The sequence below is a fragment of the Streptopelia decaocto genome (genome assembly GCF_964273445.1).
Source record: "Streptopelia decaocto genome assembly, chromosome: 6".
Taxonomy (NCBI): domain Eukaryota; kingdom Metazoa; phylum Chordata; class Aves; order Columbiformes; family Columbidae; genus Streptopelia; species Streptopelia decaocto.
The window spans coordinates 5,166,811-5,192,753 of NC_138660.1; the positions used below are offsets into that span (position 1 = coordinate 5,166,811).

The 25,943-nt window shown below is 49.6% G+C and overlaps 1 protein-coding gene across 3 annotated transcripts in view; it reads right to left on the bottom strand.

Moving 5' to 3' along the window:
• Positions 1–25,943, bottom strand: part of DIS3L2 (DIS3 like 3'-5' exoribonuclease 2) — a 190,738-nt gene that overhangs the window by 24,601 nt on the left and 140,194 nt on the right. For all 3 annotated transcript variants that reach the window (XM_082056350.1, XM_082056352.1, XM_082056351.1), the window contains one exon: positions 14,459–14,538. In XM_082056350.1, the coding sequence (XP_081912476.1) occupies positions 14,459–14,538 (80 nt within the window). The remainder of the gene's footprint in view (positions 1–14,458; positions 14,539–25,943) is intronic.

The window sequence follows — 25,943 nt, forward strand, 5'->3', positions numbered from 1 at the left end:
CTGCTGCTTTCCAATACAATTTTCCACTTGGGGCAGGGAAGGAGGAGAGCCTGACAGCAGTTTAGAGCCAGTCACAATTGTGACAGGTTCTTCTTTTCCATTTCCAACCATCTCACAGGCAGAAGGAGCACTTTAACCTCCATTAATTATCACAGCCTTATTCCAGCCCAGAGTTTCAGAGCAGCAGTGGCAAATTCTTAGGACCAGTTAGGAGCAGGTCTTGCCTCAAATTGTGCTCAAATTCAGCTCAAGGCAGTAAAATTCTGTCATTTGTGGAAGCAAGAGCTACTGCAATTCTTCCTACAGTCCCATAGTTTGCAGCTAAGGACATCTCCCACAGGCAGCACGGCTACTGCCGGAGAAAAGGATCACACAAGCGACTTCTTGCACTCCTGACTACAGGAACAGGTTAACAGGCACTTAACAGGCAGATCTGTTGTACAACTAAGCCATACGCACACAGCGAAAGGAGCTTAACAGAGGAATACATCACTTCTGCCTCCTCTCTGGCTGTCAGAGACTCCTGCTATAACTCTACCACCACCTGAAATTTATTGCATTTATCAGTACTGGCCACCGGATTTGCAGCCTGAAAGTGTGCACGTTGTGTTTAGGGAGACACAGACAGCTTGAATACACACAGCCCACATATAACTGGGGCAAAATTATTATGAAATATTGCTTTGTGGTTTCTCCCGCTGCCTGGCTTCATGACAAACTATCAAAGATCATTATAAAAAAATAACTGTATCTGAGATGTGCCTGTGCAGGGACTATGCATGCCGCAGCTCAGCATTTTAGCCCATGCTGCCCCGTGTCCCTTCCTGCTCCTCTGCCCTCCAGGCTCCCACCTGCCCCCAGCCACAGGTACCGTCCTGTCATGCCCAGTGATGACAAGATGCGTCATTCTCCCTTCCCTGGTGACACCAGACCTTTGCAGAGCTGCCCCCTCTGATACTCGTGGCTCGCAAATCGCTCACAGGTATTTTTAGGATCACCCTTCGGCACTGATTAAGGAAAGCAGGGAGATGCTGCTGCTGGACGCGGTCGGAGCTCTTCCTGCCACCCCACAGTCACACCAGGAGATGCTGGTGAGCGACTGACTCAGGGTTCAGGTGCTTCGTGGCTCTGAGCAGAAAACAAGCCCTGTCACAAGCATGGCCGTTGTTTCACCCCCTTCACTGCCCGGAACAACTGATGACTCCAAATTTACCAGTATACAGCATGTAAGGAGCAAGGCGGTGTGCCTACATGTGCAGACGCATCGCGAAGGAGGAAGGAGGACTGGCTGGAAATTCAAATTGAGAGTGACTGGGACATATTGTGCTGGGATGCTGAGATTCACACAGCAGCAGCTCCACATTCAGCTCTGAGTCACACAGGAACCAGCCTGGGGAGCAACTACTGGTGTAAAAATGCTCTTGAGCTGCAACAAAAGGACAGAGAGGAGTTTCCCATCAAAAACCCTTGAAGTCCTTATCTCGCCCACTTAGGCTCGGGAGGATACTTCCTCCTGCTTAGACAGAGGAAGCCTCAGCAGAGCACCTGTTGGGGGCCCTGAGATGCTGGAGGGGACACGTCCAGTGACAATAATCAGGGGTGAGCAGCAGCTGCTGCAGCACAGCAGGGTCACCCTGCGAGCATCGCCCTGCACCCCCCTCAGCACTTGTGACTGCAGGATCTACGCTCCCTTACGAACAAGCTGCTCCTCTAATTTGGTCCTCCTGACTCCTCTATAAAGAAGATATTCCTGAAATCATCTAGGGCTTTGACTAGTCAAATGCACTTTTAAATCTGACTTCAGCTGTGACCACAGCGCTCCCTGCAAGCCCAGCCTGTGCAGCTGAGCCACGGGGCAAGAGGAAACCCCTGAACCATGACCTGCTCCAAAAACAGGGTCTGCAGCACTAACAGGCTCCCCACACCTCCATCCTTCCCCTGCATCCTCACACACATACAAGCTTTTTATTCTAGTAACCCCATAGACTACTCTAAGACTGGAAGGGAAAACTTAACAGCAAATGCATGCCTAGATGTTCATTTTGTATGTGCTGACACTCTCACTTTAATCCTACTTTCCACGTTTAAGGTGTTAATGGGAACCTTGATGCATTTCAGAGGGAACGCACACAGATAGAAGATAGATGCGTAAGTCTAAAACCCTGCTCCTGGATTTCACATCAAGTGCTGGATTTGTTTATATCCATATGATACAATCTCCATAAAAGCAATCAACCAGCACCAAAAGGGGATGTTTCAATATCTGCACAGCCTTCATACAGACTAGGCATTAGGTTTGCTTTTATGGTGCAGAATAATATAATGGATTTTATTCACAAGTTCCCAAACACTGTTATTAAGTATTGCTTCTCTAATAAAATATGCCGCAACATACAGTGGTACATGATGTGGCATTTACACAAGGCTTTTTTCTATATAGGACTTGCTGGCTTTTAAACAAATCTGTCTTTTCTATACACTACAGAAGCACAAGATGAGTAATTATGTTCTCTGCTTAATAATGTTTTTGCACTGGCCAATTTAACAGCTAATCTCCACAAACCTCGGAGATAGTCCCCCAGCAGCTACATTTGCATGTTGTAATCAAGTCTTGCTATTAAATCATACTTTGCAACAATAGCTGAGCTGTCAAATACAAGCAGCAGCTCTCGCACTGGCACGGTGCAGGAAAAAGCCCTGGATAAACAAGCACAAAGCCACACTGCTCTGCCAGCTAAGAGAGCATCCCTTTGCGCTTTTGGGAGCTCAGGGACGGCTGCACCCACCACGGAGCTCAGGACAAGCATCTTTTGCCTCTCTCTGCTTTCTAGAGCAGCCAGGCAGCTTGCAGGTTGTTTTCTCCAGGCCTGCGTGCTACTCTCTGCAAAGCGGTGCAAAGCCAAACCAGCTTGGCTGTTGTTCTCTTACTCCTCGGGCTGCTTTCTGTGGTGTCCTTGAAAAACTGAGCATTCCGGGCGCAAAAGAGAGATCCCTTCGTTGCAAAGGTCTCTCTCTGGGCTGAGCAGGCAGAACAGCTTGTGGAGCTGTGCTGTGAATCACAGCGCTGCACCCTTCAGCCCGAACTGCCCTGCTGGAAAATACCCTGCCCGATTTTCTGGTGTCTGAGTTAAGTGTTCCTGTCAGTGTCACCATATTTTGGCTGTAGAGCCTGGGAATGGCTGGTGTGACACCCAGCATGGAGCAAGTGTTTCATCTTTCTCCACTGGCTTCTACCAAGGACTGATTCCCTGCTCCTCACTGTCCCATTCACGTTCCCAAAAACTCATCCCAGAGAGACCCATAAACCCCAGCTTAGCTCAGCATCCTGCTCCTGTACATTCAGAAGCATCATGTCCCTTCTTTTCCACTCTCCCATGACCCCAGTTTTCTCTCGATGGAGACAGGGACTGTAAAAATCTGAGGGATCCAAGTGCATCTGTCAAATAACTGCACCAGGAGGCAATTCTTATGAATTCCCCGCAGCAAACATCACCACACTGGTCCAGGCTGTTATCCGTGCCAAAAACTCTTGCTCTGAACCCAATTCTGTCTCTCTGCACTCCCCTGCAACATTCTGCAAACGTTCAATAAATATAATAGCAGAGCTCTTGTTGAATTCTGCCTTTTGCAGTAGCCATATCACAATGCAGAGTTTCTACTCCGCGATGCAAATCAGCTGCAGCCTGGCCGCATCGATGATGTCTTTCTCTCCTAATGATTCTTCCTACGCATTAGCACAACATTTATTTCTACCTTGCCCTGTACTTCCCATTTATCCAGAAATCTGACAAGGTCTCCTTCCTTTTAACATGGAGACAGAGGGAAAGGAGAATTTCTAGCTGGAATTGGCTTGCTCTGCACAACTAGACAGATCAATCTAGATTCAATCTGTCTCGCTAATTGTTGGGGGCTGGAACTGACCCCGGGCTGGCCCAGCTGGGAGTGAGCGAGCACGGGCAGGCTGCTCACAGCCCCTCCTGCCTCACGCTGCAAACAAGTCCCACCAGATCTCCTGGAGTGTGGTGGACCCTGCCCGCTCCCCTGCAACCCCGACACTTGTGCCCAGCACCACGTCACCAGGCAAGCGGCACCGCACCAGACAGTGCTTGTCTGGCAGTGAGACTGCAAATGAGCACTGGGCATAAATAAAGCATGAAAAACTCATTAATAAGATGACTTCTCCAACAGGTGCCCTGTTTTACTGCAACAGAGCTGCCTCCCCACCTCTCTAGGTCCTATTTGACCACAAAGTCCTTCCCAGGGGTACTCCCAGTGGGGACAAGCCCGTGTGGCCTCTGTTATCTGCCAGGACAACTGCAAGTGTTGCTAACCTGATGACGGTGAGAAGAACAGGGTTTAAATCAACTCTTTTACTAAATCTGTCTTTTCAACCCGGACTGTCTGAGCAAAAAAAAGGTTATGCCAGAGGTACAACACATACAAGAGCTCTGCCAGGGCCGCCTTTCACTATGGGCAGTCAGGATGTTGGTCTCTGCTTCGCTCAGTCAGAGATGGAAAGAAACATCTACCAGTAGCTCAGAAGGAGGCAAGAGCTCTGCTGAACGAGGCAGGAGCGAGCAGCAATCCATCAGCGAGAGATGCTCAATAACAGTTAATCACTGCTGCGTTCAAGCGTCACAGTTAATGGAGGAGCAGGAGGGCAGAGAGCAGGGAGAGGAGGGGAGGCGGGGGATGCCGAGTTGCTCAGCTCATGATACCAGTGCTGAGAGCCACACAGGAGCAGTAAAACCACACAGGACCTTACCCAGGCTAAAAACCCAGGCTGGGCTCTGCGCTGCCTGCAAGTGATCGCACCCAGAGCAGCAGAGCCGAACCGCCCCTCTTTGCAGTATCCGAGACTTGAGTGGTAACGATAAAAGTTCACTTCCCTCTGTTCCCTCCTATTTGGCGATCGCAAAGTGCTTTATAAATGCTAATTAAAAAGTCCCAGAGGGCCCCTGCACTTTTCTGTTTCAGACGGTGGTGGAGCAGAGACAGGTGATGTGACTTGTCAGGGACCACGCAAGGGACGGTCTCCGAGCTGAGAGCTGACCCTGGACCTCCTGCCCTGCGCATGGTGAGCTGGTGAGGGGGCCAGTGGGGTCACAGGGAACAGGACATTTCCAGAGCTAACAACAGAGGCAGAAAAACTTGCAGGACGTCTTGGTCAATAATGATGCTGCTCGTTTAAGGGTGCTTCTGCTCATCAGCCCCGTTTCAGAGGAGGCCGGTGAAGGACACAAAATTTAAGATGTTCGGAGCTGATCTGAGGAATTTAGAACCATCTCCCATTAAAATTAACAGAAACATTAATGCAAAGCACACTCAGATCCTCAAGCAGGTTCTTTCCAAGCAAGATCTTTCCATTAACTTGAAAGGAAGTTGTGCCCAAATCCTCTTACATTGCTGGGAACGTCTCAGATGATACAGGCAAAGCCAGGTTACAAATCCATTAGGCTCCAGATTGACTAATGCATGGCAAATGGAAAGAGGTGAAAATGCTAAGCTATAGCAGGACCCCCACTCAGGGTGACCTTGACACCGCGAGGAGCTGAGCACACAAAACATGCTTGTGATTCAAAGCTGCTTTTTCCAATGGAGAAGTAGGGAGATGTGGAGGGAACAGAGTCCATTGCCAGACTGATCTAGCTGCTCTGAACTGTGGAAAAACAGTTGAAAAAGCAAGACTCAGAGCAAAGCACAGAAAATAGCTGGAAAAATAGAACTGCTCACCCTTGCTGCTCGGGAGGGCGTAAGGAGAGATGCTTCCTCTCTCACCTTCTGATTTGCAAGGACATAATTCCAAGCAGAGTATGCGAAGAGGGAGCAGGACTCTAAGCAAATGCTTTGTTCTTCCAGGCCCAGCAGCTGCAAAACCCAGCTTTGCAAAGAAGACAGTGGTGTCAATGCAAAGCTGATCCTCTACATTAACACAGAGCAGTGTGCCAGGAATTTAAGACCGGGCGGATTATTCCAACAGCTGAACACCTGTGCCTGGAGGGCTTCAGGTAGCTACCACTCCATGAAACCCACTGACATGTAGGGTCTAAAACACCTTCCAGAAATGCACTTGTCCTTGAGCAGTGGAGAATTCCCTGGTCTTCTCTTGGGACATTTTGCCAGTGGTTAATCTCTCTCTTGCCTTTCAAATGTGTGCTTTATTCCTAGTTCGAATGCTTCAGTTTTCAGCCAGCAGCTCTTTATGAGAGAGCAATCCCAGCTGGCTGACAATCCACCCGGTTACTCCAGCTTACGCTGCTGATCCCCTGGGGAATCAAGGTACTTAGTGCTGAGCAGACCGTAGAGGTCCTGCCCAGGGCAAACTGAACGCCCTGGATCTCTCCAGGCAGAAAGCACAGATTGAACAGCAGGCTGGCAAGCAGGACTGGAAGGTCCATCTCCAGGCACAGCATTCTTCATCACCACCAGCACAACACATGCTCCCGAGTGCTCAGCATCCCCTTCATCATCTTTGGCCTCACTCCACTGCCACTGGAAAGTTCCATGCAGATTCGCACTGTCAGCTCGTACCTAAAGCGCATCCTACCAAAGCAAAAGGCGGCAGCCCATGCACTTGCCCACTGGTCCCAGTGCTCCCTGATGGTAACATCACAGAGTAAACAGCAAAACCTATACCTGGCAGAGAAGTCACTCTGCACTACGACTGTTCATTCAAGGACACAGAGACTAAGCCAAAACAAGGACTCATTTTCCATTATTTGTTACAAAAAAGTATGCCTAGAAATCTTGCTGTGAGAGGGGTGGCTAGGGGCCCTGGTGATTTCCTAGCCAGACCTCTGTTCAGGAGAACCCTCCTGGACACAAAATCAACGCAGCAACTTGGGTTCAGGGTGAAATTGAGAGGTGTTTCTTGTGGAAGGAGGATTATTCACTCTCTCCCATATCAGACCTGTCCTCTTCTGTGCACCTAAGGGCTAATCAGAGACTCATCTGAATCACGGCCACTAAGGAAACCCAAATCTATTGGTTAGCAATTCTAGTCCAGATCTAGCTCACTGCCTTGGGCATTAGTCAGGCCTATATAGGCCAGGGAAATTATACTGAAATGCTGGTGAGGGCTTCCAAATGTATTGTTAAGCAAATGGATATATAAACAGATCTCCAGGGATGACACATGGAGACAGCATCTGACTCAATTACAACTGCAGCTGATTTTCTCACCTACTTGACTGCCACTGAATACCCAGACATCTAACACTACACAAGGAGGTTTTGCAGCTCCTCTCCAAGCAAACACACTGAAACAGGTAAGACCACAAACTCTGTTGATTCAACCCAGGCAGGCCCAGTGCTCACCCGGGTTAAAGAGCCCAGTTCCTCCTCCTCCGTGAGGGTGGGAGCGCACAGACTGCTCTGGTACCCTGCTGAGGGTTCAGCGAGACCCACTGGTCAACGTGGCATATTGTGTAGGCCACCAAAGAAAGCTTCAAACATTCATTTGGAAGGGGTCAGATTATCTTCAAATCCCATCTGCTTGCTGAGGGGAAAGGCAGGTTTCCTTATCACCTTTTCCATGCGCAGCCCCCACATGGCACTGACACTCCAGGGAGCTGGCAGTTACTATTTCTACAGCACTGATAGATTGGAAACCTGTTATTAGCAGCAGGGTGGCAGGAGGAGGCAGGTCTGTGTCAAGAAAAGCAGCTAAGTAGTACCTGGGCAGAGTCTTTTGCAAGAGCCCTTCTTCCTCACCTAGAAAGGGCCACAGGGTCCCTTCTGCAAGGAAAAACAACTCTCCACTTCTAAAAGTCTCAAGTGACAATGGCTATTTTGTGGCACGTGCCCCAGCAGCCTTTGGTTGTGGCATACAGAAAACCAAGCCCATACCTTAGGCAGGAAGGATTACGTATCTTTCTAAGTTTTAAAACTCAACCTCCAGACTTATTCTCCTGGACAATTTACCCTACACTGAACCAATGCCAAAAACGGGATGTCTGGTTTATGTCAGCATACAGTGACAGAATAATTTGCCACCCTTGACTGGCTCACTCCAACGCTTACTCTCTGGCAGGTGAAGGATATACATCACCTGCTGACTTGGGTGAAGTTTAGTGACAATTAGGCAAACAAAAAACAAGACATGGTATCATAAGGAAAACTCCAACCTGCTTAGTTTTCTATTTTGTCAAATACCACAGAATCATTTGAGTTGGAAGGGACTGTTAAAGCCATGAGCAGGGACACCTTCAACTAGATCAGGTTGCTCAGAGCCCCATCCAAACTGACCTTGAATGTTTCCAGGGATGGGGCATCTACCACCTCTCTGGGCAACCAGTTCCAGTGTTTCACTATCCTCATCGTAAAAAATTTCTTCCTTATATTTAGTCTAAATCTCCCCTCTTCTAGTTCAAAACCACTACCCTTTGTCCTGTTGCAACAGGTTCTGCTAAGCAGTCTGTCCCCATCTTATCAGTCCCTTTTAAGCATGGAAAGGCCACAATAATGTCTCCCCAAGCCTTCTCTTCTCCAGGCTGAACATCCTCAACTCTCTCAGCCTTTCCTTACAGGATAGACATTCCAGCGCTCTGATCATCTTCGTGGCCTCCTCTGGACCCTCTCCAACAGGTCCATGTCCTCCCTACACTGGGGGCTCCAGAACTGAACGCAGAACTCCAGGTGGGGTCTCACAGACCACAGCAGAGGGGCAGAATCGCCTTCTCTGACATGCTGGTCATGCACAGGACACGGTTTGCTTTCAGGGCTGCAACCACACATTGCTGGGTCATGTTCGGCTTTTCAGCCACCAGTACCCCCAAGTCCTTCTCAGCAGGGCTGCTCTCAATCCCTTCACACCCTGGTATCTTCTCTGCAGTGCTGACTGTAGTGCAGCGGGACATGCCTGGTCCCAGCTCAGCCAGCTTGTCCAACAGGGCATCCTGAAGTGAAAGTCTCACCCTGGAGAATCCGATATTGGCTGGCAGATCATTTCCAGAAATGGAATTAATTTGATTCTGATCTGAAATCTAAACAAGGCATTTCATAAGCTTCAGGTGAATAGCTGTTCCTAGACAGTGTCCACCCAAGCCCAAGATGTCAAGGGGTTACATGTATTTGGATTTCCCCCATGAAATCCCCACCTGCCAGGCAAGACAAACAAGAGGAGATGCCACCTTCAGAGTCTTCCCTGGCCATGCAGGTCAGGGTAGGCCAAAGCACTTATTTGCTGATCACTGACCAGAAGATCAGATGCCATTAGGGGAGACAATTACTTCCTTTACACCAATACAGGCAGTGCCGCTCTCTGGGACCAATGTCATGGAACAAGCAGGTAATAAGGCAGGTCAGGCACCCAGTGACGGTGTGAACTGTGCAGCGGCTCTTTGTGCAAACAACCCACTCTGCAAGCCTCAATTTATCATAAAGGACAAAACATACCATGATAAACCTGCTAGCTCATTGCAAAGCAACCACGTCCATGCTAAAGTCCAACACATGAACCTGGGAAGTACATCTGAAAACAAATCACTTAAGCTGTGTCAGCTGCTTTACGTATTTTGTTCCTAGCACTACCAGTCTACAGCTCTCCTAGCAAAAAAGAATAAACCCCAAACAGTTCTGCTTTGCTCTATTCAGAAAAATACCCCCCCCCAAACCTCTACCCAAGCTCTGTTTACACCAAACCTGCTGCAGCCCTGAACAGTAGCAACAAATGGAGTGAGCTAATGTGTTTGTGACAAATAACCCGTTCAGACAATTCAAGCATAATTATAGGCTGGCTCTCCTGATGTAATGTTGGGTACACCACTGCAGATATTACATTCACCTTATGAAAAGATTGCAGAGAGGAGCTCGGTTGGTAACCCAAACAGCATTATCTATCACTAGCCTGTCAGCATCAGGAGTGCATGCACCCTGGCATTTGAAGTCCTGGTGTTTTAAGTGATAATCCAATGTACCAAGCATCATTGATCTCTATATAAAAGGGGGCACCACTTTTCCTTTCAACTGGAGCTATTTTTCACTTCTCATCCTGAAGAGTTGTGTGGTGCTGCCCGCAAGTGGCTACACTGCACAGCAGCTCTATCTGTAGCGCTCCAGCTCCCTGGAGAGATAAGATGATCAATACTCCAACGCTGCTTTACTAAGAGGCCTCTTAAGTGCTTCCATGCGAGATGCTGCTCCTCTGGGTTTAGAAATTACTCTGAAGAGAACATGAAAGCCCCCACTGCAAATTCATAATCCTGACACAAACCGCAGCTGCAGCAAGGAATTAAAATTAAATGCATTGGCGAACGGCAAGCTGGTTTATCAGCAAAGGCGGCGTCTGTGACGTGAGGAAGAGACCTACAGAAGAGACCTGTGCCTGGAGGTTAAGGGAGCAGAAAACCATGTTGGAGGAGAACCAGCTGGGGACAAGGAAGCATCACAGCACCCTGCAGATATGGCCCATGTAACAGGGTGAATCTTCACAGCTATTTATGGCTCCTTGGTGGGTCTGGGATGGCAAGGACCCTGAGCACTGCATCATCTGAGAAAGGTGACTAATTAAAAGAGTCTTGAGAGGAAGACAAAGGCATTTGAAGGGTCAGACTTGTTGTGGGTAGGTGAGCAGAGCCTAGGAGAAGTGTCTGGGTAGTGACAGTGAATGCAGAAAACAGACTGAATCTTCTGTTTCTTGGATGCAGCCAAAGGACACTAAACTTGTCACAATTAATTTCTTCCAGGGGGATCTCAAGCTGGCTTTGGCTCTTCCCGCACTTGGGCTGGAAGAAGCCTTTCATGATCACCTGTAACCTTTACTGATCTCATCCTTCCACCGCTGGGCAGCCCACGGAAGCAGGACCAGCCGCACCGTGCAGCCGGGCTCATATTCTAGATTTGGGACCAGCGACTGTGTGTTGTAAGATGGGATTCACGAGCCATAGTGGATGTGAACAGCCTTGATGATCTTTTACTGCCTGGCGGGGTTTTGCAATCGGATCCTTTGCAGGGTCAGAGAAACCCAGCCAGAAACCCTCGACACCCGACTCGTGCCGCAGCCACACGGCGGGACGGCTGGCAGGGCTGTCCCTGCTGGAAGTGACAGCATGGGGGCCACCTGAAAGACGACCATACGCTCCTGTTCTGAATGTCAGCCAGCACATGTCACCGGCCACCCCCGTGTCACGGCACAGCGCTCCCATCGCAGGACAGCTGTTCCGCAGCACCCCGGTGCTCCGTCAATTACACTGACTGATCCCCATTAGGGAGAATTTAAGTAAAGTGGCTTAAAAATGAGAGATCAGACTGCTTGCTTCTGCGTGACGTCAAGTCATTTCATCTGGGGCCAAGAAGGACTGAAGAACTGGCAGCCAAGGGGTGGAAAGTATCTGGCTCTGAGCAGGAAAAAGAGAAGTGATGTCCCCTGGTCTCCCCCCTGTGACCAGAGGGGCAGTGACAGCTTCTGTTCTCCACACAGCGCCAAGCACAGCACTCGGATCGCTACTGGGACGATCAAGTGCCGTTGGATGCCCATATATTACAGCAGGGGGTGGAGGGGTGAGCAGCTGGCTGCTCAGCACCTCTCCTGCTCTCAGCCCCAGCTCCACTGAGCCCAATCTCCCCAAAGTGCTCAGCACCCAGGGTGTGATAGCAGAGCGGGCGCCTGGCGAGTGCTGTGCCCACGAACGCTGCTGCAGGCGGGCAGGCAACGGGAAGCCACCAGGAGCAGGCAAAAATCCCTCAGCAGGGTTTTATCACTTTAAAGGGAACAAATTCCAATTGACTGCCCTTGTAAGAGCCTGCATGGTACTTGCACTTCTAGCCTAAGCAATAGAAATTTTAATTGCTCTGGTAATTACACTTCCAGCAATGCTGCAGTCTTTTGTTTTGGGAGCAGGAGGCCAGTATCTGCTGTTCTCCGGTGGCCCCGTCTGGCTGCAGCTTGGAACAGCATTTGCCACTTGGAGGGGAAGGGACACTGCTCTGGTGACCAGGGTGGCACTGAGCCCTGCCACGCACAGCCCCGCTCTCACAGATCTCCCGGGCACACGGCCCAGGTTAGAATGGGTTCCCATCAACCAGGATCACCTCTGCTTCCTCCTGTTAAAGCTGCCGCTAAAGAGCTTCAGCCACCCACGCTCCTGCCATGAATCTGTGCCCAGCGCAGGTCCAGCCCCAACGCTCTGCTGAGGATGCTGGGCTCCGGGGTGCACATTTCCAGTCTTTCCCATGCATGAGCTTGCAGGGATGCACAGCGTATCGCCAGCATCTCTTCCCTGGGCTGTGAATGGCTTCAAAACATGGTGCAGACACATTCGTTATGTTGGTTTAACTTCTAGATACATCTTTGGAAGAATTCTGAAGAGCTGTTATACCCTCAGGTTCTGATGAGTACTGTCAAAGCCTGACAAGGCTTGGGAGAACACAAGGCCTACAATTTACCCTGGGAAATTGCTAGGGAAAAACTATCACAACTACCCTGCTATTGTATGGATAACAAATTAACCCTATAAAAGACCCGGTACTTAAGAAGTACAGTCTCTGCCTGTCTGAGCAGCAGCCTACTCTGGTGTTTCGTTTCACTATCAGCTGTTCAAACACAATCCTCTGGTGCCAATAAAGCTGCAGTGCACGTGAGCTCTTCCAAAATCGCTCAGGGCACAGCCAGAACTGAGCACGTCTGACTCAAGGGCACTTTACCTGCAAGAATACGCCAGCTGTAGCACAGCTCCACGCTTCAGTTCACCGGTCAAGGACTGTCGGAGGCGCTGGGCTCCGTACACAGGGCTTAGGGGGATAAGTGCGTCCACAAACTTAGCGAGGTTCTCCCTAGGGACTGGGATCCTGCTCCCCCCAGGTTGGCCAAGCAAGCTATAAACTACAAAGCAGGGCCCCTGCAGGGAGGTAAAACTGCAGTTTGGATTCACCAGATACGCAGAAAGTCTGGGTTTACTTGCAATCCCACTCATCCTGCCCGCACCATAATTTTGCAAGCCGCGATCCCGGCTGGCATGGCTCGGGGTGGCTCAGCTCCCACGCTTGCCAAAAACACCGGTCACAGCCATACGTCTCTAAATCAACAGCTGCCAACGTGCCACAGCTACTTTGTCACATGCTGGACCACTCACAGCTAAAAGCAAGGTTTCCAAGCGAAACTGCTATTGGCCTTAGCGCTAAACAAAATAGCTGCACTCCCGTCCCCGGAGTTTCCTTAAACAATGGCACAAAACACCCACTGGAGCCCAGGGAGAGGAGGGTCTGTGGCAGAAAATAACGCAGCTGCTGATATACGCCACACAATTAGAAACATCGGATCTATAAACATCCTTAACAAAGCCCAACAGGTTTTCTTTTTGTCGCTGCCCATTGTGTACCACCGCCTTTTAAAGCCTCAAAAACAAACATTCTTCCCTTGTTGAGTTTATGCTTTTGCGCTGAACCACACGTCTCCCTGTTAGCTCGGTGGTGCTGGAGGTATCAGCTCCCCTCATCCATGCCTCTGGGGCTGAGATAGTTGGGATGGGACTGTGTACAGTGTGCTAACCTCCCATCCACAGGTGGGAAGGATTCTCCCAGAAATTATCTCTCTTCTTGTTTAAACACTGAGATTTCTCATCTTAGAAAGGGGTAGGTGCTATTTGCAGATGCCCCTCAGCCTCCTCAGGACTGTTCTCATCAGAGTTTCAGAGCAGATCTATTATAATTACAGGCTGTTTCATTCATTGACAATTTCATTTATGCTCCTTTTTTTAGGTTAGCCTTCAATAACTGGCAAGAAGCAGAACAATACGGGTGGAGGTAACAGGCTATGGATTTATGGCATGCTGGTATTCAGGCAGAGTAACCCAGCGCAAACACAGAAATATCCTGAACTGTGCTGCTGCTGCTGCTGTCAATTTGATAATGAGAATGTGATTTGAAATAAAAACATCTTGGGTGCCAATTCACTACAGCAGCTAGTAAAAATAGGCAGCATACCTAGAAATTGAGGACTCTGTGCTCCAAGCACATTCAAAGCTTGAATATCACAAGGTACCTCATAAAAACAGAGTGTGTGGCTGCACAGGGGCTGTAGTACCACAAATGAAAGGCCACTCGGTGAACCCACGCATGTGCTTTAGCAGAGAGAATGGGGTGCTGTGTGTCTCTAGGTGAGCAGAGGTGAGGGCTGCCCAGTCTCTGATGGCTTATCCCCAGCCCACACTCCCAGAGTCACCAAACAGTGCAGGGTCTGAGCTGCAAACGCCCCTGGGCAAAGCTTGGGTGAGTTCTGCCACAGTGGTATCCAAGAGCCGGCCTTTTAGTTAAAGAAAAGCAGCAGGCAGCTTTTCAAATGCTGCAGAAGAAGGGGGGGCTGCAGGGCCTTGTGCATTTGAAAGGATCTGGCCTTTAGAGGAGCTGTTCCCAGTTTCAGGTCGAGCCTGAAGCCTGCTTTAATCTACTTTTAAGTGGTACAACCAGTTGTGATCCCTCTGCCTTTCAATGCACCTTCCCCTCTCTGCCATGTGCATCTTACTTGTTGCTGTCCCGGTACTGGTAGATGTAGCAGCCTTGAGGCATCCCGCTGTCCTGGTCCAAGGTAAACGAGAGCTTCAGCTGCAGAGAGGAGAGGGGGTGGGGAACAAAGAAAGGAGAGAGAGGGGGGAAAAAAAACGAAGCAACATTTTAGGCTCTCAGTCATCACAACAACTTCAAGTGAGGCTTGTGGGAGAAAGCTTAACTCACCGAGACTGACACGCAAACACCATGGCCTGGAACATATCGCAGGGTTCCAAACCTCAGGGAAAAGTCACATGCGTTGCAGAAACCTCTCGCTTTTTCCACCCTTTGTTACTATAAAGTGTTTGTGGTTCTTTTGAAATGCATGGGTCATAACGGTTCACCCCTCCAAACCCACCCACGCACACCACCCTTCACCAAAGCGATTGCGGTTCCCCTCAGACACTAAAGAAATGAGTCTTCTCCATCGGCAGCTGTAGTTCCCACGAGTCTTTCTCTGAAAACTTTCCCGGCTCCATCTCGCTCCTCCAGTGCATTAGAACAGAGAAGAAACCACAGAGGGAAAGGTGACAGATTTTTCCTTCTGTGCGGAGTTATTAAAGAGCTGTTAGAAGGGTTTGCAGTTTGGATCCGCGTCCAGCAGGAGGCTATGATGTGACCTGGAAGCTGCTTTCTTTGCAGCTCCAAGAAGCCGTTCGGCAAGGGCTTTCGGATTTCAAACATGGCTCATTTTATTTAAGAGGGAAAAATTAATCCTCTTTCAACAAGCAACAGAATGGTTCTGCAGGGAGACTTTTTTTTTTTGCTGAAAATGTCTGCAGTGATTTTATGTGCTGAACTGCCTGGAAAACAGCACAGAACTGAGCCCTATATATCCAAGCAGCCCCTCATTCTCCAGGAAAGGCTGCTGGCCCCCAGATCAGTGTCCCATCAGCTCCTGTAGCCCCTCCGCTCTGCAAAAGGGTTGCAGACCCCGACCAGGAGCCAGCAGGCTGGGTAAGAGGGGCAGCATCCTTCAGAGGAGGCAGCTGCAGTCTTTACGCACAGAGCACTCCGGATTTTTTGGGGTCACAGGGCTGTTGCCACTGCTGGATCCTGCAGGACTCTTGAAATGGTCTGGGAGAACCATCGCAAGGGCTGAAAGTCAAAGGTTTGTTATGATGAGCCCAACCTTTGTAAACAGGGAAAGGAGGATAAAGCAGCATTGAGCCACTCTGTTTGATCACAGACTCTCCTCCTTTGGGCTCCAAGGAAATCGCAAACTCAAATTAACAGCTTATTCAGGATTGAACACAGAATTAAAACACCTTTCTCCCGTAGGCTCTTAAGAAGCCCTGTGTGCTGAATCATTAGATGGTGTACTGATTTTTCCTTCCCTAAAGGGTAGCAAAGTCATACACTGTGCTCTCACTGACCCAAATAAAACTGCATATCATGAAACCATCAAAAATTTCACTATCTTGGATCCCAAGTTAAGAACTGAGTGCCAGGCTGAGGTCAAATCCAGCCCATCTCCCTCGATGTCTGTGTCCCTAACTCTGTAAACTGTTCTGAAACACACGCTCCTGTGACAGCACCTAACACATGTTCATGGTACAAGCATCATGATTTGTGCCATTGTCCAGATGGCAAACACAACCCAACCACCCCTTCCTGCAAGCTCTGATCTTACTACAGCTTAGCATATAGCTCAGATCCATTCCAGAGATTGGTGTCTCTAAGGCAGGACTATCAGGGCGACCTAGGGACATTTCTTCTGGATGAGGTCCACAAAACTGGGCTTGTGGCTTTGGCCTTTCCACGTGCTGCAATGGCACATGGCAGCTGCCCCATGGCAGCAAGAGGTCACCAAGGAACAAGCAACCTCTCCAAGGGAGGTAAGCGATCACTTTGCTGTGGCACGGGCAAAGGTTACTTGTCTATGAGAGCCCCCCAAGTACGTTGCCCTGGTTTGGGGAACTGAAGAAGGAACTGGAAACTGCCCAAGTTTTTTGGGCCGGGTTTTCCAAAGGTTTCCTGCTAGAGTATCAAAAAGCACCTCAGAGGCAAAAGGGACAGCGGTTATCTCAGACACAGCTCCAATTGGTCCTGTGCTTTGAGGAATGGGCACTGCATCACAGAGTCACTAGAGAAAAAACACAAAAGAAGTCCAAAAACAGGCAAAAGTGTGGCTTTGGCCACTTTCAACAATATTTCTGATCAGGACAAAGTCAGGAATGCCTGAGCCTCTTGTTTGCAGCTCTCAGCTAAGCAGGCTTGGGGCTTGTGGTCACTGAGCATCCCTGGTCACAGCTCACCTGGGCTCTGGGGCCCCAGCACCGCCCAGGGCTGGAGCCAGATCTGTGCGAGGCAACAAGTGCAAGGGAAGGGAAGGAAGGAAAAGGGCGGGGAAGGAAAACAGCCTTGTTTGGACAGGCTGCCAGGGAAAGCTGCGTGGAAATCAGGTATGGGAGGGTGACCTTTCCACTATCTGGGGGGACAGGGTCCCATGGAACCTACCTACCCAAAAAGGAAAAATCACAGCTCCCAAAGATAATGGGTTTTCAGCTTTCTGTTATTTTAACCCTTCTTTGTCTGCTCATGGCACTCCAGACAAATAAAACACACCCTGCTTGGCAGGCTTAGCCATCTCTGCTACACATCAGTGCCAGCAAGGCCCGGGTAACAGGGACTATCCATGGCTTGACCATCCGGGGCAATACTGTTAGGCAACAGGATGCTGCTGTCACCCACAGTGACAAGAAGACTCCACTCAGATAAATGTCAGGGTCAGAGTGTCACACAGAGAGATGTGTAACTAAAGGTCTGTTCCAGCAGCCATAGCTCAAGGCAGCTGTGCTCTCGCTGATGCACAAAAGCTGCTCTTGTCCTGACCTGCCCTGCTGAGGCAGTGTCACCACCAGCCTGGAGGGGGAAGAGGGGACCTGCGATCCTCTCCAGGCCAGGAGTCCTTACAGACCTCAAATGAGCAGCCAAGCTCTGTCTGCGTGGCCACGGGCAATGCTTCAGCTGCCTTTGCTCTTTTGGTGGCATTTGGTCTCTGTGGAGAGCACGGAGCCACCAGACCAAACTCATCACAGGGCGGAAAGAGAGCGGGTAAGGCAGGTAGAGAAGGACTAGCTGAGTGCTGCCGGGAGGCAAACTGGGATGCAGAGACTGCAAGCTGCCTGCTAAGCTTGCAAAGGTTGTCCACACCCACTCGATGCCATGCAGTTGGGTCCCCTCTGCTGTTGGAGCCACAGGAGTGTTCCACCGGCCACCCTCGGACACGTCCTCACTCCGGCACGGCTGTGTGCTCCCTGGCACCGCGGTGCTGTGGAAGGTCTGCTCCACACACCTAAAACTTACATATGAGGCACCTGCTGCCACAGATCTCCAAGAACAAAGCTCAAGAAGCCTCTCCCAGCTCTGCACACCCTACACTGCTGCTTCTCTCTAGTCCCATCTTCTCCAGCCACACTTCTCTTTTGCCTTTGTTCACTAAGCACGTCACAAAACCTCTGCTTACTTCTGAATTAAAGAAGGTTGCAGGGCAAGGCTGGGAGTAGGAGAGATGCCAGGAGCTGATCGACCACTTTATCATTCCTCCTATCTGACTTTTGCTACAGCAATGTCACGAGACACACTGAGCCCCCTACAGAGCAAGCCAGCTTTTGCAATCCTCCCTTTGGCACAACTCTACCTCTTAACCAATTTGACAACATTGCTCCAACACCACATGCTGCTTTGAAGCTCCTTTTTTTGCATGTCAGTTCTCCTTGTCAGAATGTAAAGGCTTGCCATAAAGCCAGCAAACAAACTAACACCAACACAAAGGAAAGGCCAACGGTGTTCAAAATACCGGCTTTTGTGCCTGCAGAGGCAACAGAGGGCTGAGGTTTCTTACAGAAATGCAAGTGCAGGGTGACCCCATCACAAGGAAGACTCATCAGATCAAGGGATCTTCAGCATTAAACATATGAGATCATTTAATTTTACAATACACTGCTGGGCTTCCCTGGGAGAGGAGGGGGAGAGGAAATTTCCCAGCGCTGTACTGCGGTGTGATTTGGCTTGCACTGCCCCTTTCGGTAGCGTAGCCCTGGAGCTCACATGCTAATAAAGATCCCTTTCCACTTCAATAGCTTTGCACATAAAGAACCGCTCGGCATGGTGCGTGCGTGAACTCAATGGGAAAGGGAGCTGGAACGTAGCCATGCCGAGAACAGAGTGCTGCCTACCAGGCGAGCCCCATCAATAATTGAGATGTCAGAGGCACAGGGAGGTGTGTGAATAAGGGCTGTCAAAAGGAGTAATTGGGATCTGTGTGGATACAGTGATGGATAGGCTCGCTCGCCACCAGACACAACTGAAATACACCCAAAGAGAAGAGGAGCAGGCCGCTGAAATTCAAAGGGGCCGGGGCAGGCTGTTTGATGGGCAGGAGGTTTTTGCGTCTGTGGTACCCACAGTAACAAGCAGGCATGGGCATGTTACCTGGTGAGTGGTTGATGGAGCAGGAGAACGTTCTCGTAACACGTGGCTGATCCCTGGCAAAGTTTGGTGGCACATACTGCAGGCTCGAGGTGAAGTTAACGTCACCTCCTTGAGGAAAGTCATCTGTCCACAGTGGTCACTGGGCACGGGGGGCTGTGTGCACCCAACACTTGTTCAGGCAATGGCTCCACTCTCTAGATTGGTAACTTCCTCCCACTCTCTATTCCTACATCCTTAAATCCAGTGGTTGGATATAGTGGGATGTCCTTGCTCCTCCATCCACCGGACCCTGACACGCTTCATCTGCACCCAAAGGTTCCCAGACGCTCCCCTGCCAGCGGTGAGCAGACACCAAACCAGCACACAGACAGGGACAGACACAGGACAGCAGTGAGGGCAGAAGGGCTCCCGCAGTGCCCTGACAGTTCTGTGCTCCCTGGTCCCGCGGGGACCCAAAGTCCCGCTCAGGCAGACAGGCCTCGCCGGGGGGTGTTGGGGAAGCTGCCTACATCTTGGGGCTTCCTCCACCACGGCCAGAAAAGAGGCTTTTCAGAAAGAGGGAGCAGTGCTTAATGCTGCCATGGACCTCCAGGCTTGCCTGGGCTTCAGCACAGCTGTCCTCATTTTAAAGAAAGTTTTAGATCTGCAGCAATTAGGGGCCCAGTCATGCGATAAAGCCTGGTAGCTCCAGCAAGGAGAGAACATGAGGAGCAGCCTTCTGGCTGCTGAAATGCTGCCAGTACCTATATTGACCTGACTGGGCAAATTCTGCATGCCCCTTGAGTAAATGGTTTGGCTTTGATCCCCCTGTTCCCAGCCTTGGCTCTGAGCAGCAAACCTCCGTCATTAGACGAAAAGTTTTCTCTACACATGCACTGTATCAGAGAGGTACTATTGGTTCAGCCCTGTAACCAGGTCAAAGACTTCAGATGTCCCAGTTCTGGGGCAATGTAAGGGCATGCTTCGGCCAGCCTTGGTTGTAACAGTTCAAGGTAATTCCACCAATGTGCTGGGGTATTCAAGCAGAAAGAGTTCGCCCAGGGCAAGAAGAGGCAAAACACAAGCCTCCAAGACAAAAAAACAAGGAACTGGATCTAAAGATTACACTGAGAACAGTCTCCTGAAAGGCAGAGGTTCTTTCCTACCCTTGGCACTCATTCAAATTTAACCCCATCTGCATAAAAGTTGAAAAAGACTGCTATCAGGTCCCTCTCAGGATAAAGGTTCCCCTCTCCAGCAAGCTCTAGAAAGCTTTTTAAGAATAAACTTAGTCATCAAGCAGGTTTTTATGCCCCGCCCAAACCTCAGTTTTGACCCAAAAGAAAAATAGCCCTGAAGTCCTGACACTCACTTTTAAAACCACAAACAACGAGCCATGCTCCAGTAACGTAATCACAGAGCTTTCTGGCACCTCGTCCCTTAAAAATACATCCATCTGCCTCCACGCAGGCTATCAAACTCAATCTTGTTCACAATGGATTTCCCAATTCCTGCGTGCTGGAAGGGCTGCAGCGGCGCTGGCTGTGCCGGCTGGACGAGCCCGTACAGAAGTGCAGGCTGCAAACCTCACAGCTGTGTTTTCACTTAAAGAAGCTGCTCTTGAGACCGAAGCGCTTCTCCTTCCACGAGCTTTTCTATTCGTGCTGCCGTTCAGAATTGCTGGAGAAAGACCCTGGGTAGAGGCTGAAGAACATGTGGAAAGGGCAGCATGGGGATAATAAAGGAGAGACCAAAAGTCTTACAGTGGAAACAGAGGAAAGACAAGGAAACTTGCTACCAGCTCAACTAGTTACCTCTCACAGTGGGTTGGGGTGACCCTTCCCTTTTGGCTTTGCAGACAAAGAATGGTTGACCAATCTCAGCACCTGGTTATGGGACTGAAATGCAGAACAGGCACAGGAGGGAACCGGCAACGATGGTGCTGGGTGCCCAGAGGCTCCACAGCCACCAAAGCCCATCCTGGAGCTCCTGGGTGTGAGACGATGGTGCTGTGTTCGACAGAAACTCCTTGCCAGCCTTTCCCCCTTCCACAGGAGAGAAGAACAACTGGGTGCAAACAGGCAGCAGAGCAAAGGGTGACTTATTTGGGGGGGGTGAGACCTCCTCTCCATTTCTGTTTTGCTTTCCCGTCTCAAGGTCTACCATGCAGAAGGGTTCTCTCTTACCTGCTGCAACACTGCACTACATCTTGGGTTTTACTCATTCTGCACCACCCAAGCAACACTTACCTCTAATGTCTTCCCCCTCGTGACACTAACCCACAAACTACCCCTGTTAACAGGCTACAGGATCCATGCGTGTGGCTAAAGGACAATGTCAACCTGAAACTCAATACAGCCAAGGAAATGGAGCTGAAACTCATTTAGGACATTACTCCAGTTTGAATCCCTCTGCTCATTTCTATTTTACAATCACCCAGTTTATTCAAATGTTACTCCTCTGCTGCTGCCTGCTTACACAAGTGCATAAAATATATGCAAAGCCAGTGAATTTCTGACATGGGACGATGGAAAACAGCAGATAGCTTTTCCCCTTTCTTAAACTAACCTCCCAGGCTGGGACCCAAAGTCACAATAAGCTATTACAAAATTATCCCATGGGCTGCAGCAGGTCTTGCTCTCCAAATATCTCCTCTGGGATGCAGCGAGGACCCTGGGGTCTGCCCATCATGGGAGCAAACACATTCCCTTGTTCCCTGGCACATACATGGGCTGCTCTGCTGTTGTCCAGTGGCCCCCGCTGCATCATCCCTTCGGCTTTTCTTTCACAGCTGCAAGTCAAAGCTGAAGATCCTTCCTGGAAAGACGGGGCAGGAGACAACTTCCACCACTTGGCAAAAATACAAACTGCAAATGAGTATGTTTTTAAACATTCACACTTCCCTGCATTGGAGGTTTCAAACACAGTACGCAATCCACCAAGAAACCCATCCAGATTTATTTAGAAAGAAGAGCTGGATACTTCCGTTCACTTCATAATTTATAAACTGGATGAGCTCATTCTCTAGATGCATGATTAGGAAACCACAGGACTAAAATACAGATTATACAATTGCAAAGGGTTTACGTTGGTGGATTAAAAATACCTTCTCCAGAAGCTAACAAATTGTGACACCGCAGCGCATGCTCTAGACCACTAGGGAACTGTCAATGAAGTTAAAAGTATTTTCTACACATACATCAATTTTAAAATAAAAGCAAAACATCCCTAGGAAATGCCACATAAAAAACCGTGACACTAACAAGATACATGCCAAATTTCACTACTTGGCCGTTTCCCGTTACTCAGAGCCTGTCTCCCAGCCTCTCTTTAAAGCGCTCCCAGCTCTTGCGCTTCTCCCAGCCCTGCCGTGCTCAAACAAAAGACAATTGCACTGATTTTATCTCAGAGCCTTCACAAGCTGGGCTTTACCACGCTCAATAGAGACGAGAGGTTTTGGGCTGCAGGAAATTCCTGCATTTTGAAGACTGATGATGACTACGGGAACAGTTAGGTCGAGCCCAGCGCCAATGGCCTCATCTTCACTTGGGAGATACGGAAACTCATTTGGGAAAGCAGGAATTTGGGAGAGAAGGATGATCAAGGCTCTAGTAAAAGGCTGGATTTAGATTACAATCAGGAATCTGAAACAAGCCCAAAGATTCATGGAGAGGCAGGACTGAACCTTCTCGAAGCCATTAGGGTTATTGGCAAATCAAAACACCAGCAGCACCTACCACGGACACCCAGGACAACTGAGACCCCACACCTTATAATCCCCGGCTCTCCGGCAAGCCCAGGGGTTCGCAGCAAATACAGCACCAAATACAGCAAATACATCCACCACTCTGAAAATCCTGGAGCAAATAGACCAACTGACTTAAAGCATCCATGAAAAAACAAAAAGGAAATATTTCTCACTGTTAACAAGGAGAATATCTTTAAGCATACAGCTGATGTAAAATCTCCCCTAAGCTGACAAGTCTCAGCATCAGGACAGGCGTTTCTGTGCCTGAGGGTTGTTGTACCCCAGATGCGAGGGGACCCGTGAGGCTGACACCAGCTTTTTCACAGGGTGGGCAGTATGGAAGTCCCTGTACATGCCATTTTGGTCTGATGAAGAAAAGCAAAGCCTGATCAGAAAGGGACACCTAAGGCGCTTCTGTCCCAAAATGGTATGTGAGAGCCTGAAAGACTTCAGAAAAGTAATCGGTGTGTTCCACACTTGCTTTAGATGACAAGTGACACAACCAAGTGAAAAATCCTCTCTAAACCCACCCCTTGGTATGTTGTTATTAGAGGGTCCTACATGATTAAGGGTCCTAGATGCTGAAGGGAGTGGAGCATCTCCCTTATGAGGAAAGGCTGAGGGAGCTGGGGCTCTGGAGCTGGAGGAGACTGAGGGGTGACCTCATTAATGTTTACAGATATACAAAGGGTGAGTGTCAGGAGGATGGAGCCAGGCTCTTCTCGGTGACAACCAATGATAGGACAAGGGGTAATGGGTTCAAACTGGAACACAAGAGGTTCCACTTAAATTTGAGAAGAAACTTCTTCTCAGTGAGGGTGGCAGAGCCTGGAACAGGCTGCCCAGGGAGGTTGTGGAGTCTCCTTCTCTGCAGACATTCCAACCCGCCTGGACACCTTCCTGTGTAACCTCATCTGGGTGTTCCTGCTCCATGGGGGGATTGCACTGGATGAGCTTTCGAGGTCCCTTCCAATCCCAGACATTCTGTGATTCTGTGATAGAGGTAATAGGTCATTATCCCCAAGTGCTGTTATTTCAGATACCTGACAGTCACGTGCCTTACTCAACTTACTGACCCTAGTCTTAAGCAGCATGAATTTAGCTTCGTGCTTGGCCCCGCTATTTCACGAGAGCAGTTGGCAGAGAACAGCGCTGCAGAAGTCAGTGGCTCCCAAAGAGACGGCAGACCCAGCCACCGATGGATGCACAGCTCTGCTAAGGAACGTAACGCCACGAGGGCAACAGAACACGCAGCTTGCAGGCGGTTTCTTTAATGGAAAACAGAACAAAACCACCAGTGACAGTAAATATTCATTGGATGAAAAGCAAGGGGACAAACAGCCCTTCACAAAGCGCTCGATGATTTCTGAGAGCTGCGCCAGCCTCATGCCAGCGACAGATTCCAAAGCAGTGGTTACCTGAAGGAGGACGGGACACCACGCTGTCTTCACATGGCTCGAGCCACGGGGAAAGTAAGGTAAGAGCTGTGGGTGCAGGTGTGTCTGTGCATGTGGCACGAGGAAAAATGGTTCAACGTCTCTTATTGAACCTGACTATAGCACAACTTTTTTTTCCCCACCCCCGCAAGAGCCTCAGAGAATGCTGATACACATTTTACATATCAGCCTATATTGTGTCCTCCCTATGATTATTTTATGTCTTCCCATAATGTGCCCAGTCTTTGTCATTGCTGTTGGGAGGATACAAGGAGCCCAAGGCAGATCAAACACAGCAAATCCTATTTTCTTAAGTTTGTTAATGCTAACTGCTTCCCCTGCTAAGCCACTAATGGAGCTGTAAGAACCCAGGAGTAGAGATTAATTCAGCACCCAGGTACTGCCTTGTGCCTGGAGGGATTTCCGTGGAGTTGCACTGGAAGATAGACGAAAGCTTGTAATACCCTCCACACGAGAGATAAACCCATTAAAATATGAACAGCCCCTGCACCGACATGATAAGAGCTCTGCCAGGTAACAAGAGAGATCACAACAGGATTTCTAGGTTTAGCTGTATCTGCAAGCCGCTAAACAGGAGCTGGGACTATGAAGGTGCAGAATGCCCTGATCACACCTCACTGATCACAGTTTGACAGCCATGCCATTCTCTCCCACTTTGGGGTGCTGCTGTGAAATATAATACCAGGCAGTCCCAAAGTCCAGCCCCGGCACTGCTGACTCAAGCTTTGCTCATTCTCTGAGGACAATCTGGACTCTCTTGTGGCTTGTTACAACCTGCCGGGGCTGTAGACAGCTGTGCTGTGTCCTTGGCCAAACCTTCTACCCCCCATGCTGTTAGCGGCGCGGGACGGGAAGGCATCTCTTGCCATACCCTGCCGATTCCCACAGATGCAAGAGTTGCCGCCACCGGCACAACCGCCGCTGGCTCCTGGGCTCCCCAGGGACGGGCTGGCGGTGGCTCGGTTGAATTCCTCTGGCAGCGACCTGCTCCTGCTCACCTTCCTGGGGACTCGCAGCTCCTCTGTCACAGGGAAAGGAGGAAGGAGGAGTGGACGAGGGCCTGGAGACTTGTCCCAATGAGCCCCAAGCCCACCGGCAGCAGGCAGGCACCCTGCCCTCCAGATAACCCATGGCCAGGCGTCTTCCTCCAGTTCCGACAAGGCTGCACTTCAGCGGGAAGCAATTTCTACATGTAGATGCTTCGGAAAGGGCTCTGGCAAGGTCCACCCTGAAACGGCGCAGTGTAAAATGTAAAGTATTTTTGTAGGGCCAAGTTCATGTCAGAGCCCATGACGCTGCTGTCAATCCCTGCGTTGGAGTGCGGGGGGGTAGGATCAGTCATCATCTTCCAGCATCAATGCACAGCAGGCTGTTTATAACCCTCTACTCCACACTGTTATTTAACATATGTAAAGGGCTCAACATGGTTTATGTTCAGTAGTTGTGGTTTCCAAGCTGTATTGCATTTCTTCAAAATGAAGATACATTATTTTTTAAACCTATTTTTAAAACCAGTCACAAATCTGCAATCTTTTACATCATTCCTCCCTCCTCCTATCAAACACAAACCATAACACAGTCACAGAAGACCAGCAAGCTCATGTGTCAGAACTCGGCTGCAAGAAACACATGTGAGCATGCACACACAGAGGGAAACTCAAAGCTATAATTCAGCTAAATTGGTACAAGCTATGTTTAAGGTTTTGAAAATATCCGGGATGTAGTTCACTGTTTAGAATGGTGGGTACCAGCACACTGGGTGTGGAGAAGGAGAATCTAAGAGCTGAACCAAAGCATGAGGTATTTACTTAATGATCTGCCTCAGCAAGTGTAAGGAAATT